The sequence below is a fragment of the Heterodontus francisci genome, chromosome 6, assembly GCF_036365525.1.
Source record: "Heterodontus francisci isolate sHetFra1 chromosome 6, sHetFra1.hap1, whole genome shotgun sequence".
NCBI classification, from domain to species: domain Eukaryota; kingdom Metazoa; phylum Chordata; class Chondrichthyes; order Heterodontiformes; family Heterodontidae; genus Heterodontus; species Heterodontus francisci.
This window is the reverse complement of record NC_090376.1, coordinates 48,938,452-48,957,012: the sequence shown is the minus strand read 5'-3', so window position 1 is coordinate 48,957,012 and position 18,561 is coordinate 48,938,452. Positions and strand designations below refer to the sequence as shown.

The window sequence follows — 18,561 nt, the reverse complement described above, 5'->3', positions numbered from 1 at the left end:
GAGTCCAGCCAGGAGGGAGAATGAAGCAGTGAGTTGAGCAGGAGGGAGGGAGAAATGGCAAGTTGAGCGGGAGGGAGGGAGGGAGCGGTGGGTGAAGCGACCATTGGGGAGGTGGTTACGGTTGTGATTTTTCAACTGACTTTCAGACTACCACATAGAATTTGCTAATGCAAAGTTTATTCACTTTTGTGTATGATTGGGCAGTACCATCTTTATTAGGCGGCTGCCTGAGATGTCGCCTGACAATGACCTTTCAGTCAATGACACTGCATTTGTGCATGTGCAAGTGGTCCGCCATTTAGCGGCTGCGTTGCCAACAAATGCGACCTATATGTAGAGAATTTCACAATATAGGCACATGTGGTAATTACTCAGTTTGATGGGGTTTTTAAAATAGCTAAGTATTTTGCAATTAACTTAATCTTCTCTTTATTGTGACTATTTATTACTTATCCCACAGCTCTCCCTTCCACCATACACATTTACAGATGTGGTGACATGTGGGTTTTACAATTAGCTGATTGAGAAGCTCCCCTCCCCGGCCTAGACTGACAAATGATATTTATTTTTAAGACCTGAGCAAAATCTTGACTTAACCACATTGATGGAGAACATTGTGGTTGACGTTTCAGTTACTACATTAGCTAGGGCTTTCAGTGAGCTGTGTGGGGACTCATGATTTGTTAAAGCAAATGTCAGGTTGCAGAAGCACAAATCAATCAATTTTCAAATGATTTTTGCTCTAGATGGTGCTATTAAGCAATTCCTCAGCACTCTTGAAAACCCCTATATGTTCAAGTGTTTTTTCAAAATAACAATCATGCCACATGGTTTCTACTCTTTTCTTGTTTTCATTTGATGTGTTGAGAGGAAAAGACTTTAAGTCATTGAAAGCAAGGCAAAGAATTTACTTCAACATCAGAAAGCTGGAGTATCGGAATAAATAAGGCAAAAAAAATATTAGAACTAGTGCCAAAACAAGCTATTATGTCATCAGGTACAAATTAAGAAAACAGCTTGTGTAAAGGCAAGAGGTTAATGGCAGCTGGATGGACAATTGCCTGGAGTGACGCCGAAGCATACAGCACATCAAATATTAAATCCATTAATCTCCAGCACAGGCCTATGACTGCATTTGGAAAAACTGAGTCAGAAAAATTGCCTGAATCCAGTATTTAGTGCCAGCTGTTGACTGAAGCAGGAGATTTGTCGACAAAAAATCACTTTAAAAGTTCCATTAACACACAACACTATTAGTAACACTATCAGTAACACTCCGAGGAAAACTGCTCATTTCAGTTTTTGGTTGCAAAACGACATTATATGAGGAATCCAGAAACTGGGAAATTTGACATATTTTCTGATCAGCAAATTTTTTAAAAAGGCTAGTCATGAGTGATAATTAAATAAAAAGAGTCATAATTGCTAAACGCGCAAGGATATTTCTGATCCCACTTTGTCTAAACATCAGGCGTAGTTTATGTGGGAGTAGTCTGCTGGCACTGCACTGTTAGAGGTCACAGGACAAGTCAAACTTCCAATCTATGCGCCAATTAACTCCCAATGGCACTGTTACTGTTGTGGGAAGGTATGTATATCATATACAAAAATAAAGCAGTCATACACGGATGGTTCAAATTTTGGGAAATAATCTGATATAAAGAGGTTTGGCTTCATAAAAAGTCTTTCTTCTCCTTTTGAAAAAGAAGTCAATCACAAAAAAAATTATCCTCAAAAACCACTTCCATTGCAGACTTTTTGCCTCTTTGTCCAGTATCTGTTAAAAAAGCAATAACTCCACAGACATAGAGAGAAAAAGCAAATACAAAGAGCCTGTGATTGGTCAGTGCAACAAAGTGGCTGACAATCCTCCTGATTGGTCTCATAGCATTCACAGCTCAAAAGCAGCCCTGTAAACATAAATAATCTCTTCCCTTTTAGAAAAAAAAATCATGTAAGTGATCTGCAAGTAAGCACATCTCTTCTAGGTGTTTGAAGCAATGAGTCAAGATTTTCAAGCAGATGGGCAGCTATATACATCTCCTCCAAAAGGACTAAAAAGAAATACCCAAAGGTTCAAAGCGCTCTCCCAAACTCTACTTAAAAATATTGGGTAGATTTACAAACAAGGGCTCCTGATTCAGAGCTTCACCTGAAAATGCACAAACTGGGAATTTGGGCATGCGAGTCATGATGCCCTGCACCATTTCCTATTAATTTCTTTTAACAGCTGAAAAATCGCACAGGCACGCTGAGCTCCAAGTCCAAATTTTCAATATGTGCTCCTTTCTACAGAGCTCTGAACTGAGTAATAATTCATAATCTATATAATCTTTTGCTTGCACACAATTTCTGGGTCATATTCCTTGGTTCTATGCACCACAATTTCTGACATGCCTTGTGACACCTGAAGCTTAACACCTGAGCTGCAATGCTTTCAAAGGTATAATGATTTAGCTTGCAACAGTAGGTGGCTCTGGTATGCCTATTCACTCTATCTCACAGCAGATCTGATCTCCACCCCCAATCCATTATGCCTTTCTTGGCAGCTTTCCACTTTTCCTCTGGCTCTATCCTGCTCTTATTCCTCACACTGCTATTTGATCACTGACTTTTAGACCTGTTTGCCCTTGGTCGTGTTCTTTCCACATCTGCACTGGCCATTTAACATTCTGCCTGTTGGCTGCCTATGCCATTCCAGTCTCTCCAGTTTAGATCCCGTGTCTTCTATTTTCTTTCGCTTTACTGGCCATTTCACCATTTTCCACTCACTACCTCAGTCATGCTGGCTTGTACTCACATGGCTCTGGCTCCCATTCCTCTGCCTTCTATTCACAGTTTTTGTCTGCCTACTGCCTCACCATGACACTTGGGCCTTTTACTTTCTTTGGTCTTATGGCCCTCATTTTTTTTTTATCCTGCCCATTTTTTAAGATGCCTCAGAGAGGTTTTATTCATTTTAATAGGGGCTGCAACTAAAGACAGTTACTGACAGGGTAAGGTGATCTAACAATTCTATAAGTGCCTTTACTCTTAAAGTTTCTTTCCTCTACAGTCTAGATTGCATATTGTAGTATAATAAAACATTATATACATTAAATATGATAACATTGGATACATATTGAGCTTCAGTCCGTAAGTGATCAATTACATTCTCCTTATTTAGTGTTTAGTGCACCGTACCAGAAAAGGTGTCTTTCCCCCATTGGGTTTAACCTCAAACTATCCACCCCCATATTCTCAATGAAACAACCTCATCTGCAATGTTGTGTTTCACTTCCCTTTGGAGACAGCTTTATAGCTCATGACACAGGAGACAGTGACTATTTTCTATCACATTTCTTTTTTTATTAGATATAAGAATGTAGTGTAAGGCTTCAGAAAGTGAATTTTGCCCCCTCAAAGAGCTCACAAAAACCAGAAAAAAATGATGCAATACCAGCAAAATAATTAGGCTAAAGTTTCACAGTAATTAGACGGAGAGACCATTTTGTCATCTGAATGGACTTGCAATTTAAAACCTATGGTTTAATGGACTTATAAATGCATACAGGAGAAATACAACTCTAAGGCCAGATAATAAATAACCACTGGATCCATAGGTGATCTGTTTAATATCAGTGAAAATGGGACTTTGCTTGAACATGATTTTGTTATGAATATCAGTGAGCACAGGATCCATGTTAAACAAATACACTTAAATCATTAAGTGGATATACAGCATCCATGTTGGCATGTTCAATGCATTAACGCAAAGATTAATATTTTCCCAAATGTGTTGCCAAATGCCAGTTAAAACTTCTACTCACTCCAAGACAAGTTTATGTTGTCAGACATTGTACTGCAAAGAACTGAGGAGCTCAGTTTTTAAACTAAGCTCCTATGAAAAGTTAATCAATCACCCATCAGAGCCTCTGCTCTGGCTTAAAACAGATAGGGCCTGAAATTTCTGGGCCAGGAGAAGGGAAGGCAGCATTAGCATAAAAGGGGCAGACTGGAATTTGGTGTGGAACTTGGTTCTGTCCCTTTTCTTTTTCATGCTGCCAAATTCTGCCAGAAGTGAGGACAGAATTTTCATGTGACTCCCCCTTCCTCCCTCAATCCTAACATGTAGGTCACCAGGAGACGTAAAACTAGCAGGATGCCATCCGTCCTGAAATTCCACCAGATCTGCTTCTAGTGCATCCAATGCTAAGTATGTCTTTATGAAGCAGGAACGCTTGTGTACCAGATCCATTTCTTGGAAGTACAAAAATCTATCCTTTTTTTAATATTCTGAGATCAGTTTGCATGGAATATATTGGCCCCATAACATATTAGCAAGGTACCGCTCTGAAGTTCCTAACACCCCCATCATGGTAGATGCGCAGAAACACCAGAAATTGCAGAGGCATCTACCATTCTATAAAAATTACTCCCACCTTGGGATTTGGGGCAGGGTGAGAGCCATGGCCAGATATTCCAGCTGTAATTCTGGCCCCTTATCTGTGTGGTTGATAGGTAATTCAAGATTTGCATGTGAAAATTTGGCTCTTTTTCCTAAATACCACTGAATATAGAAAGGGAGCAGTCAACAGATGTTTATTTGTTTAGAGATACAGCACTGAAACAGGCCCTTCGGCCCACCGAGTCTGTGCCGACCATCAACCACCCATATATACGAATCCTACACTAATCCCATATTCCTACCACATCCCCACCTGTCCCTATATTTCCCTACCACCTAGCTACACTAGGGGCAATTTATAATGGCCAATTTACCTATCAACCTGCAAGTCTTTTGACTTGTGGGAGGAAACCGGAGCACCCGGAGAAAACCCACACAGACACAGGGAGAACTTGCAAACTCCACACAGGCAGTACCCAGAATTGAACCCGGGTTGCTGGAGCTGTGAGGCTGTGGTGCTAACCACTGCGCCACTGTGCCGCCCTGATAGACTCAAGCTTTCTTACAACTAGCACGTAAAAGGCATTGACAATTCTGCAACAATCATCTCTTTATTCTTCTCCCGCCTTATTATAACTGCTTCAACCTTTCCAGCTTTGCTTTCTCAGATATCTTACCCATTTCTGCTCAATCTGGGGTCAAGAAGAAAACAGTTTTGTCATGGAGTGCAGGAATAATCATGCCCCTTCTTCAGCCTAAATTATGTACTCAAGTTTCTGGAGTGGGCTTAAAGGGATAGCCTTATGACTCAAAGAACAAGAGTTCGTTTTTTTATGCTTTCATGGGAAGTGGGTATCACTGGCAAGGCCAGCATTTGTTGTCCATGCCTAATAGGCCTTGAAAACAGAGTGGCTTGCTGGGGCAGTTAAGAGTCACCACACTGCTGTGGGTCTGCAGTCATATGTAGGCCAGGTAAAGACAGTAAATTTCCTTCCCTGAAGGGCATTAATAAATCAGATGGGTTTTTATGATAGTGATAGTTTCATGGCATCATTAGAGACTAGCTTTCAATTCCAGATTGTTATTAATTAATCAAATTCAAACTCCATCAGCTACCATGATGGTGTTTGAACCCATGCCCTGAGGGCATATAGCCAAGATTACTAGTTCACTGACATTACCACTACACCATCTCCCCCTACCATTGAGTGAAACCTGACATTTATTAGCATCAATCTGATTCTTTCAGCTCCCCTCAAGTCCCTTCCACATAATGGTTATTATTTCACAGAGATTTTTAAACAAAAATCAGAATACACATAGCTGAGACTTTTTTGTGTTGGAAGGAATGAGCTTACTAAGATCTGGTTGACAGAAAATGACCACTATAATTCTTCTGCAAATTCCTTAAAATTAATAAATCAATTTTACAGCACTACACAGGGAAGCCCAGAAAATTAAGGACGATTGTAAAAACAAAATTGGTACAGGCCAAAAGAAAGTTCGTATGCTAGGAGCCATCTATGATGGTTCCTATTCATAAGGAAGGAAGGCTTGCATTAATATAGCACCTTTCACAACTTAGGACATTTCAGAGAGAGCCAACATAGATTTGTAATAGGTAGATCATGTCAAACAAACTTAATTGAATTTTTTGAGGACATAACTATAGTGGACAGGGGAATGTCTAAGGGTGTAGTTTATATGGATTTCCAGTAGGCATCTGATGAGGTTTCACATGAGACTTAACTAAAATTAAAGCTGATGGAATTGAAGGTAAACTACTGACCCAGTTAGGAAATTGGTTAGGTGATAGAAGACAGAAAGTAGGGATGGTGGGTATATACTCGAACTGGAAGAAAGTAAACAGTGGCGTCCCACAAGAATTGTGCTGGGTCTTCAACAATTCAATATCTTTATTAGTGAGTAAAATAACATAATAGAAAATTATATTTGGAAGTTTGCCAATGGCACAAGGATTGGTGGTATAATAAGTAGTGTAGACAGGAGCATAAAATTACAAAGAGACATTGATAGATTAATTGAGTAGGTAAAACTGTGACAATTTTTTTTTGTTCTTTTCAACACAGCTAAGTCCGAGGTCATCCATTTTGGACCAAAAAGGATAGATCTGAGTATTACTTAAATGGTGAAATGCTAGGAACAGTGGAGGTCCAAAAATATTTCGGAGTCCACGGATGTAGCTCACTGAAGTGTAATAGGTCCAATAAACAATCAAAAGAGCTAGTGGAATTTTCGCCTTTATAACTAGCCCAGTAAAATATAAAAGCAAGGAAGTTTTGCAACAGCTGTACCAAGTCCTGGTTAGACCACAGCTGAGGTATTGCACACCGTTCTAGGCACAGCATCTTAGAAAGGATACAATGGCCTTGGTAGGAGTACAGCGCAGATTCACCAGAACACTACCAGGAATCCAAGCGTTAGATTATGAAGTGAGATTAGATGTATCTCCTGGAATTTAGGCTAAGGGTTGAGGTTGAGGTTTTTAGGATCTTGAAAGGAATGGATAGGGTAAGTAGAGAATTTTTTTTTCAGCTGGTGGGGAAGTCTAGGACAAGGAAACATAACCTTAAAATCAAAGCCTGACCATTCAGAAGAGAAGTTAGGAAACACTTCTTCAAGCAAAACAGTGGCAGATGAACGGAACTCAGTCCAACAGAAAGAAGTAGGTGCTAGCACAATTAATAATTTTAAATCGGATACAGTATTGTTAGACAAGGGTATTAAGGGATACGGAGCCGAGGCAAGGGACCTGCTCTTGTAGCCACGGTATTTATATGGCTACTCCAGTTCAGTTTCAGTCAATGGCAACCCTCAGGATGTTGATAGGTAGCTTTTCTAGACAGTAGGCCCAGAAGGTGGACATTTACATATTTCAAATTCTTTTTGTTTCATGTACTTAAAAACTCATTTAAAATCACAAGTTAACCTTGGCTTATCCCAATAGTTGCTGGGCCAGCTGGTGCAGGTCCTGGTTTCACCCAATCTTTAAGAAAACAGAAGGCCTGATTTTAAGTCTCAGTGCCTGCCATTAACGGGGCATGTGTGGTATTAAAATATTGATGATATGCTATTTGTCGTATCCACGTTGCACTTGCGGCCATACCATTTTTTAAATTTATTTTTTATTTAGAGATACAGCACTGAAACAGGCCCTTCGGCCCACCGAGTCTGTGCCGACCATCAACCACCCATTTATACTAATCCTACACTAATCCCATATTCCTACCACATCCTCACCTGTCCCTATATTTCCCTATCACCTACCTATACTAGGGGCAATTTATAATGGCCAATTTACCTATCAACCTGCAAGTCTTTGGCTGTGGGAGGAAACTGGAGCACCCTGCGAAAACCCACGCAGACACAGGGAGAACTTGCAAACTCCACACAGGCAGTACCCAGAATTGAACCTGGGTCGCTGGAGCTGTGAGGCTGCGGTGCTAACCACTGCGCCACTGTGCCGCCCCTATTTTCATAGGCATGTTCTGGGCAGCTTCGGAGGTACGCATCGCAGGCAGGCGAGGGCCTCATTAACATTCAAAAGTCAGTGTCTGGTGACATCATGCAGACTCGGACGTTAGTTTAACCCTAGGCTGTGCAGCTCGTGCAGATTGCTGATTGTACCCGGGGAAGCTGGTATGAGAGGGCTCCAGGGCCAAAAGATGCACAGTATGTTAAAAAAAAATGTCACTTTGTTGAAATTTTTCTTGTGGTCCAGGAAAAGCAGGAGTGCTCCTCTAGACCCTACAAGGAACCCTTGGGCTCTGAGCCTCTGCCCCCTCCCCCGAATAGGTGTCTGCAGGGACTCTTTTTGCTGAATCCTGTTCTGTCCTTTATAAAGCTCTGGTTAGACCACAACTGGAGTATTGCGTCCAGTTCTGGTCACCGCACTCTAGGAAGGATGTGAGGGTCCTTGAGAGGGTGCAGAGGAGATTTACCAGAATGGTTCAGGGATGGGGGTTTTAGTTACAAGGTTAGGTTGGAGAAGCTGGGGTTGTTCTCCTTGGAGCAAAGGAGGTTGAGGGGAGATTTGATAGAAGTGTACAAGATTATGACAGGCTTAGTTAAGTTAGACAAGGAAAAGCTGTTCCCATCAACTGATAGTACAAGGACTAGGGGACACAGATTTAAGGCTTTGGGTAAGAGATGCAGCAGGAATGTGAGGAAGAACTTTTTTTTACCCAGCGAGTGGTAACGACCTAGAACTCTTTACTTATGAGCATGATGGAAGCGGGAACAAAAGGAAATTGGAGGCACTTGAGGGAAATGAACTATGAGATGGAGGGGGAATAGAACTGATTGGATTGCTCTACAGAGAGCTGGCATGGGCTTGATGGGCCAAATGGTTTTCATCTGTGCCGTAATGACTCTGACTCTAAATATGTTTCCACCAAGTCATACAGAGCAAAAAACAGCTCCAGCCATAAAAAAAAGGTGCTGCAGTTAAAATTTCACATTGGACACGTACCTTCCAACTAAAGACTGTATTGAACATAAAAAATACCTGCATGTAAAAATACATCAACATTTCTTTTAAAGGAAGTGCTTATAAACTATTGTATCTGGGCCCAAAAATCCACTTGGTGGAGGAGAGGTATAAGTGCCAGGATTCACCCACTCAGGGCCTCTGTTGTGGATGCTGCCAAAGTTAGTGAGGTCAGAAAAAGGTCCCTTCAACTCCTAACATAGGAAATCTCCATCTCTAGCCCAGGCTCATTCATGCCACTGGCATTACCAGACTGAATGGAAACATAATTCAATCCTGACCTAAATTCCAGCCTTTCTGGCCCACCAAAGTTTCAGTGGGAGAGGTCTGAGGATTTTCAACATCCACCCTCACCTGATGCCATTTGAGAAGCTCTTTATGAACTCTTCAGCCTGTAAGACTCACCCCTAACAAGGAGGAAGTTCACTTTGACAAAACTGTACATTTTCAATGCAGTGAATCCCATATTATCTTATTTATGCCCTGTCATGAGGGCATGCAGACTGTTAACATGAAGTCTAATCTCAGCCTAATCTGCTGCAGGGAAACCCAAAATGGAATGCATGCAAGCAACTGAATGCATTTCAAACCAGTCCTGTTAATGGTTAACACAAATAGCTAGAATGTGTATCAAGTGTTTTACCTCGGCTTTCAGCAGCTTCCCTCAGGGCAGACAAGATGGTTGGCTTCAGATTTTCAGCTAGAAATCTTCCCTCCAGTCCTGGGAAAAGGGACCTAATGTAAAAGTCAAAGCTTAGATTCATGTTTAAGCAAGCTGTTCCCACAAGTCCTTTTAGGAGCCCAACCCAAGATCACCTCCTTGTTTCACAGCCGAGAAGACAATATATCTCACTGGAAAACTGAAGTGTTTCATTTCCCAACTGTTAGGAATAAAGTTAGAATGACTGAAAACAATCCAGCTTCCATTGAAGGGTCTGACAATAACCTGGACTTCTTAAGGTTTGCTTCTGCCTTCCAGGGGTGTTCTGGACTCATATGTAGGCCAGGTAAGGACAGCAAATCTCCTTCCAAACCCACCTAGAAGGACAAGGGCAGCAGATGCATGGGAACACCACCACCTGCAAGTTACCTTCCAAGACACACACCATCCTGACTTGGAACTATATCGCCATTCCTTCATTGTCGCTGGGTCAAAAATCTGGAACTCCCTTCCTAACAGCACTGTTGGTGTACCTACACGCCAAGAACTGCAGCAGTTCAAGAAGGCAGCTCACCAACACCTTCTTAAGGGCAATTAGGGATGAGCAATAAAGGTTGGCGTGGCCAGCGACGACCATATCCCATGAACAAATTAAAAAAAACTCTGACTCTCTCTTTTCTTGTCTCACTGAAGTTATTTCTTCTGTTTGTACTGCTGCAAGAATTTGGCCTTGCCTCATGTTCATAAAATCCTGAATAATAACCTTCTGGCAAATGAGAGCAACACCAATGTTTTCAGCTATGTTATATGCTATTAACTGCTAATGCAGGGAGTGCTGCCTTTACTGTCCTGAGAACTTGGACCCCCCCCGCAAACCCCTCTGCTTTTCCATAACTCCACGCTTGCTTCTTTTCAGACTAAAATAAGTGCTTTTTTAAAAAGCCAACATATATTGCCACACATTTACTAACATTCAACTCGTCTTCCACTTTATAGTCCAGTCCCCCATTTTATCAATATCTTATCAACATGCTTTTACAGCTTTCTTTGTTAGGCTTCTAAACAATTAACTGTTCCTCCTATTTTGGGATAATTTGGTGTTTTAACACCATTCTCTTTAGGCCTATATCTAATTCAATGGTATAGGGCTGGATCTTGTTGTTCCCCCCGGCATTGTGATCTGAAGGTGGGGGGGGCGCGGGTGCCTGAAGATGGGTCTGGATGAAGTCAGCTGCAGACCTCGAAGCCGGGAGGGCCCAGACTGATCCTCCCGGTGACCGCGAGGCTCCATAGCGGCCCCCAACCCCTGCCGCTGGGCGACGGGACCAGAATTTAAATATTTAAATAAATAAAATACATTTAAATCTTTCGGGCCCACTGCAATCTTCAGCGCAGTGGCTGGCACTCCCGCACCTTCAATTCCCCGTCTGGGGAAAGGCGCGTGACACTAGTGGGGAGGGAGGAGGAGTTAACATTTTCTGTGGTGGGGGGGGCGCAGAGATGGGGTCAAATAAACGTATGTGTGTAGGGAATGGTAGGAAGGGGTGAACTATAAACTTTGTACAGTCTGGGGAGGGAGGTTACATTTAAAAGGTAAGTGTTTTGCGGGGGGGAAGGGCAAGTACTTAATGTAAATGTTACTGGGGGTGGGAATGGGGTGTGAGAAATTTACTGTATATTTTTTGGGGCATACTTCTTTAAAAATTTAAATGAGCTGGCAGGGCTGGCTGCCCTTTAAAAATGGTGTCAGCGCCCGCGCACAGGCAGCTGACGCCATTGCCGGGGACAGACAGCCTGTCCCCTCCATGTAATTGGGGGTGGGGGGAGGGGCGGGCCGCCTCAGCTATTTAAATGAGCCGTTGCGTGGGAAATCACGGCGGCTGTTCGGTGTGCAGCCCGTGCGGGTGGTCGCCATTTTTTGAGCTCGCCATCGAGCTCTTAAAATCCAGCCCATACAGTGAACTGAAGTGGACCCAAAACTAAAACCTCTGGGACAACACTACCAGCAACACTGAAAACTCCTACTTTCTGATATGGAGGCAGGCAGGTGTGTAACTTCGCGCTGCCGGCCAGCATGCTGGTTTGTCGGCACCATACTGCCCCCAAGCCATTTTCCTGCATGCTGGGTAGGGGGCGGAATGGCTCCCCACCCGCAAGCGGCAGGTAGCTTATGATAATCGAAAGGCCAGTGTTCAGAGGCCGACTAGAATTTTCCAGTCAGCTTGCGGGTCCCTGCGCCATCCACAGCATGGGAGCTGCCTGGTGTTGGCCTCTTGGCAGCAGACCGGGAGGGGGGGGCTTGCACTTCAGGCTAACCTTTTGAGGATCCCTCCCAACCCCACCCCGCCATTTACCTGGCCACAGCTGCAGGCCACCCTGTGGAGAAGTTTCTCTTCCGCAATGGTGGTCCAGCGGTTGTGGCTAATTTTTTTCAAAAGTTTTAAAAGGGCCGAGAGCGTGCCTCAAAATGGAGGTGCCCGAGCTGTCTCTCCCTTACCTGCAACGACAGGCTGCAGCTCCTTCCATGCTGGAGGGCATCCTATTGGCTCTACAGCTTCAAGAGCCCACTCGCCATTCTTAATTGGACAGTGAGCATGCTCTCTGGCCATTAATTGGTCAATCGAACTTAAATTGATGTCGGGTTGCTGCTCCCTACAGTGCAGGGTTGGGACCACATTTGACCCCAAAGTCAGGGTCCCAACCCAAAATGCAAAATCCTGCCCATTGAGTCTATATTGCCTCTCGATATCCCTTCTGCCAAAATGCATCACCTCACACTTCAATGTATTAAATTCCATCTGCCAGTTGTCTGCCCATTCTACTAGCCTATCTATGACCTGTTATATTTGACAGGTATCATCCTCACTGTTTCCCGCAACTCCAAGTTTGATATCAACAGCAAATTTTGAAATTTTATATATCCAAGTCATGTATATATATATCAAATAAAGCAATGGTCCTAGCACTGATCCTTGGGAGCACCACTATCCACCATCCTCCAGTCTGAAAAGCAACCATTTACTACAACTCCCTGTTTTCTGTCCTCTGGCCAATTTTTTGTCCAGGTTGACACTCACCCTCCTATTCCATGAGCCTCAATTTTGTTAACCAGCCTTTTATGTGGTACTTTGTCAAAGGCTTTCTATATAGACAACATCCACTGCATTCTTTTCATCAATCTTCTCTGTTACTTCAACAAAACATTCAATTAGATTAATCAAAAATAATCTGCCTTTTATGAATCCATGCTGGCTCTCCTTAATTAACTGAAACCTCTCTAAATGCTTGTTAATTTTTTCCCTGATTATTGTTTCTAAAACCTTATCCACCACTGATGTTAAACTGACCGGCCTGTATTTACTAGGAATGTACTTACACCCTTTATTGTGTAAGGGTGTCACACTTGCCATTCTCCAACCCTCTGGCCCTCCCCCATATCTAGGGAAGTTTGGAAGGTTATGGAAAGCCCTTCCGCTATCTCCACCCCCACTTCCCTTAACAACCTGGGGCGCAAGCCATTTGGGCCAGGTGACTTATCCACTCTAAGCTGTGCCAGGCTTTCTGGTACTTATTTAATCACACTATCATTTTTTGATCATCATCAACAAATTGACAATCGTTTCCTATCAGCAGTCCCACCTGGTTTCTTAGCAAATCAGTAGCCTGTACTTCTGGCCCATTAGGAAAGCTGTTTCCTGCAACGTTTGTCAAACTTCCTTACCAGTTCTCTTCTATCCTATGTGTACAGTTGTTAACTCTCCAAAAAAACAAAACCACTATTTGGTTCTCTATCCCTGCCCCCAACCCAGCCAACTCAAATCTCAATAACACTGATAAACAACAACCAAATCCCCATATTGCCATTTTATGCCATTATAGCACAAAACATCATGCTGAAATGTTACCTGGGATGATCATCTGTGGTGATGTAAATAGCATCCTTATCTGCTGCAGAGGAGTCAAAAGATATGAAATTGCCATTCTGCAGTGGCAGAAGCTCCAGTCCAATCAATTCTCCAAAGTTGTGATCAGTCAGCACATATTCCAGAAGCTGAAGTTTTTCCTCTGCACTGCCTCGATGCCTGAATTTCCTAATCACCTGCCGTACCAGAGAAGGACTGACTTTCTTCAGGTTCTTTGCATCAGAACTGTAGGCCTGCACGGCATTAAAGACATTTTCAGGCACTCGAGCTATCTGTACTCCTGCCTTATTGAGGAAGTTCAGCACAGTCTCTGTACAGTCTTTGCTATTGTCCATTTCACAGAAATAAACCAAGTCGACTTTCACCCAATGGTTACTCATTGAATAGATTACAGGACGCTGAATCAGCTCCTTAAAGAGAGGTTCTAAAATTGGTTTCCAGTGTACTCGGATCTTGCTGATATCAGGCCATACTTTGTGAATTGCCTCAGGAGTTAATGGAGAATCCTGGTCTTTTTCAGCCTGCATTCGTTTCACAGCTTCTAGAACCAGAGTGGCATAAGTCTTTGGAACTACATTATTAATAAGAAGCTCATTCCATACAGCAGCTGGGTCTCTCCACTGGTCCACTTCTCTCCATTTAATACTCCTTCTGTTATCTGTTAATCCAAAGAAGCCACTGATGTGCACTGGCAGGCCAGTCTTGCTTTCTTCACCAGGAGGTAAAGGAAGAAAGCAGAATGCTCTTCCTATGAACTCAGGTACAGCTCCTTTCGCTTCCTCACTACCCAGGAGAGGCATGGCAATGGCAATGTTAGGAATGTACTTCAAGTCTTCAGCCAAACAGTCAAGTTCATTGCACATCCCTCGGCCTCCCACACTGTTGCAAACGAGCCAAGACATTTCTTCTATATCTTTTGAAGTTACATCTTCAGTCATTATGTTTACGTGGTAAGTCACACATGTCACATTGTTGCTTGGAATATTATTGCAGTAGCGATCTGCAGCAGTCCTTAGGATCTTTAAGGAGTTTGGCCTTTCATGTTTCAGCTCTTTACCCTCAGAGGCAGTCACTCTGAAGAGGATTCTCTCTGTGCCATTGGATTCCCTGGTGTACAAAGTCACACTCTGCACATTTTTCAGGAAAAGTAGAAGGGAACTGGCATCTGCTTTGAATGACTCAAACAACTCAAGAACTTTATCTTTATTATACACATTGTTGCTTATGTAGGATGGTTTCTTACGGAGAGGGAACCTGAATATGGTACCAGGAAAAAAGCCATCTTTAAAGGTTTCTTTGGTGCTATCAAAGATTCCAATATATGGTGCAAATTGATCTGGGTGCTCACTAATTTCTTCCTGATCACTTGTTAGATTCCAACTTTGGCCTGATTCATGGGATCCAAAGAGTGATTGATGGGGATCCAATATTCCAATTTGAGTCCCGCTAAATATACACGGTGCATCTGTGGGAAGAATTATACTCCTCAAAATATATATAAGTAAATCTATACAGAACAATAAGTTTATGTATATAAAACTATTGAGGCCACCATTACAGTACGCATACAAAATCAAAATACTGCAGAAGCTGGAAATCTGAAATAAACTGAAAATCTAAAATTCGAGATGAAAACAAAGCTCTGACTTGAAATGTTAACTCTGTTTCTCTCTCGCAGATGCTACCTGACCTGCTGAGTACTCCAACATTTTCTGTGTTTATTACGACCATACATTGGCTTTATAATACCATTTCTCTGATCACCAGCACAATTTTAACGTCCACCAGGCACAATGAGGGGTATTACTGAGCAGCCTGGGATTCTCCTGCTTCCTACTGCAATGGAGGAGAAGAAAAATAACTTACAATACTGGGCCACTTCTAGCCTTCAATCCATCTCCCACCAAGTTTGGCCTGGCAAGGGGAAACCATCTGTGCTCTCCTGCTCAGCTTTGGTTTAAAGTAGCAGATCAGACTCCAATGATGTCATCAGAACCCGAGCTGCATATTTAAAGAGGGAAGCGTGGGCTTGGAGCAAATGTCCTTGTCAGCTCGAATTTAAAATGGTCGGAAAGATGTGGATAAGCTCTCCCGGTCCAATTTTTTTGCCCCCTCCTCGGTTTTCAGCAGGCAGGGCAAGTTAAAATCGTGGCCTTTCTTCGTCACCCTTTGCAGCATTTCATCACAATATCGCCCTAGTTTTCCTGGCAACTTCAATCATTCCACACATAAACTTTACCTTTCTAGTCACCATCACCAAGAGTAACACTTTATTCCTACCAGACTTTGTGAAATCTCATAATATCATGGACTTATACAAGCAAATCAAATTATGACATAACTTCACTGTAAATGTGACTAACTACTTCTTATCATCATGTTTCCAAGGATGCTTTGATTTTGTTTTCCTAATTCCCATCTTGATGTTGCCTCTGCGTGCCATCTGAAGGCCAATGTCTTGAGATATAGTTGGCTGCTAAACAGATACAAGAGCCTCTTGGGACTGAGGTGACCTTTGTCTCATTAGAGCTGAGTTTTGAAATGGATCTGCTGTGTGCTGCCTCTCTTCTGCGACTGCCTGTGCAGCCAGGCCCTGCATTCTAAGTAATAAAAACAAGAAATGCTGGAAATACTCAGCAGGTCTGGCAGCATCTGTGGAGAGAGAAGCAGAGTTAACGTTTCAGGTCAGTGGCCCTTCATCAGAATTGGCAAATATTAGAAGTGTAATAGGTTTTAAGCAAGTAAAGCGGGGGTGGGGCAGGAGATAACCAAAGAGAAGGTGTTGATAGGACAAGGTCACAGAGAATAACTGACCAGACGGTCAAGGAGCAAAGGCAAATGATATGTTAATGGTGTGGTGAAAGACAAAGCGTTAGTGCAGAGAGGGTGTTAATTAACAGAAAAATGAACTAAATAAAGCACCATTCTAAGAAGGTACAGTGCAAAACACAAGCTTACCTGTTACATGATAGACAGAATTAAAACCAATTCCAAACCGTCCAACTTTCAGGGGATCATCTCTTTTCCTGCTTCTCGCTATTTCCTGAATTCCATGCCAATCCTCAGAGGTGAATACTGCATTGTTGTACGAGTACAAGGCTGGTCCTGAAGAAACAATAGATGCTTTACTTAATCAAAATATATCCAGAGGCACTGCAATGTCTTTGAAGGGGAAAATTATGCATACTCAGATGCAGCTCACAACAAAAAGGTACATTATGGTCTGCACCTACTGAATTCAATATATCTGGAGCTGATACTGTTTTGGCTATGAGTCATACCAACTTGTGGTTTCCCTGTTTCAAGGACTAACCAATCACCCTGGATACATTTGACATAAATCTCTGTCTTGTACCTGCTGATCACAGACTCATTATCCAAGGGAACAGATCTTGCATTTCATAATATAACTAACCACTAAAAAATATCATTGAGAAAAAATAGATTGCATTTTAAAAGGAATATTCCAGTATCAGACGTAGCATTTTCTTAAAATATTTGTTGAGGAAATAGCCACTCTCTATATAATTGCAAAAATAAAGCACTGCAATGTGAGTGATGTTTAACTACTGTTAAGATCCCCATGGAGACCAACAAACCAAAAGAACCAAATTTACCAAATGATCCCAATAAAACTCAAATGGGCAAGATTTCACTTTTATAACTTTTACTTTAACAATCAAACTAAAATCAACAGAAATTAGACATGAATTACCAGACAAATCATGGCCAAGATATTATAAATTACACATTCACGATTAGATACAACAAAGATGCATCTCGCATATTTACTGGGAAGTCCAATCAGCATGTTTGGCACCAAATTAGTCATGAAGTTCTTCAAAACTTTGAAATTCCTCAGGTAGGTCTCCAGATCCTGTCTTCCAAGATGCAGCCATAATTCCCGACTGACAGCAGTTTCACTTTAATCCCGAACTCTACAGGTACAGTCTTCACCAAAAGAAGAACAGTGTATTCTCCAGAACCTTCTCGTTTCTCCTCATGATAGGCCTGATGGCATGGATTCCCAGTGTCACAGTTATCCATACCATTTAGTAACAACCCTGCACACTGTATGGTCAGGTCTGGGTAATCAGTTAATCCAAATAACAGAAACCACTCCTAGATCCAGTCTTCAATTTCTTCAACTTGCCTGTAAAACAAAACCTTCTTGCCATCTGAGCTTGGATGACACTGTCTCACCCTTTTATCCAACCAGTTTTAGTTACCACAGCAAGCTGAAGTATTTGTTTTCAATTTCTATTAGGACATTCTGTTCCAAAAAAAGCAATCTTTTGCAACCAGGGTCAGTGCACCTGCCAGAGAATTCGACAAGTCATCTGCCCAGATAACACATTTCCCCATGGAATCCCGCAGACTGCAGATTCCATCACACTACCCTCTGAAATGGACTACCAAGCCACTCCGTTGCATAAAATTGCTACAATAAAGCATAATAAGAATAAAACCAGATGGATGCGACATTGACCTAGGCATTGGATTCAGACATGACAAAGGCACAGGCAGCCCAGTTGACCCTGCAAAGTCCTTCTCACTAACCTCTGGGGACTTGTGCCAAAATTGGGAGAAATGTCCCACAGATTAGTTAAGCAACAGCCTCACACGGTTATACTCACTGAATCATAGCCTTCATCCAACATCCCAGACTCCTCCATCACCTAACTCACCAGCAGTACAGACTCACCAGAGGTGGCAGCTTGGTGGCATACAGCCAGGTAGGACTCTTCTGACAGTCCTCAATATTGACTCCAGATCCCATGAAATCTCTTGACAACAGGTCAAACATGGGCAAGAAAATCACCTGCCCTTCCTCAGCTGATGAATCAGTACCCCTCCATGTTGAACACCACATGGAAGAAGCACTGAAGGTAGCAAGGGCATAGAATGTACTCTTGGTCGAAAACTTCAATGTTGATCACCAAGCGTGGCTCAGTAGCACCACTACCAAGTTGTCCAAGTTCTGGAAGACATAGCAGCCTGACTGGGTTTCCAGAGGGTGGTGAGAAAACCAACACGAGGGAAAAACCTATTTGACCTTGTCCTCACCGATGTATCTGTC

General features: G+C 42.5%; 1 protein-coding gene across 1 annotated transcript in view; it reads right to left on the bottom strand.

The window, feature by feature from the left end:
- Positions 1-18,561, bottom strand: part of sacs (sacsin molecular chaperone) — a 145,658-nt gene that overhangs the window by 57,949 nt on the left and 69,148 nt on the right. Inside the window, exons 7-9 of the mRNA XM_068033633.1 lie at positions 16,440-16,586; positions 13,464-14,946; positions 9,541-9,632 (exon numbers count right to left, since the gene is read on the bottom strand). Of these exons, the coding sequence (XP_067889734.1) occupies positions 9,541-9,632; positions 13,464-14,946; positions 16,440-16,586 (1,722 nt within the window). The remainder of the gene's footprint in view (positions 1-9,540; positions 9,633-13,463; positions 14,947-16,439; positions 16,587-18,561) is intronic.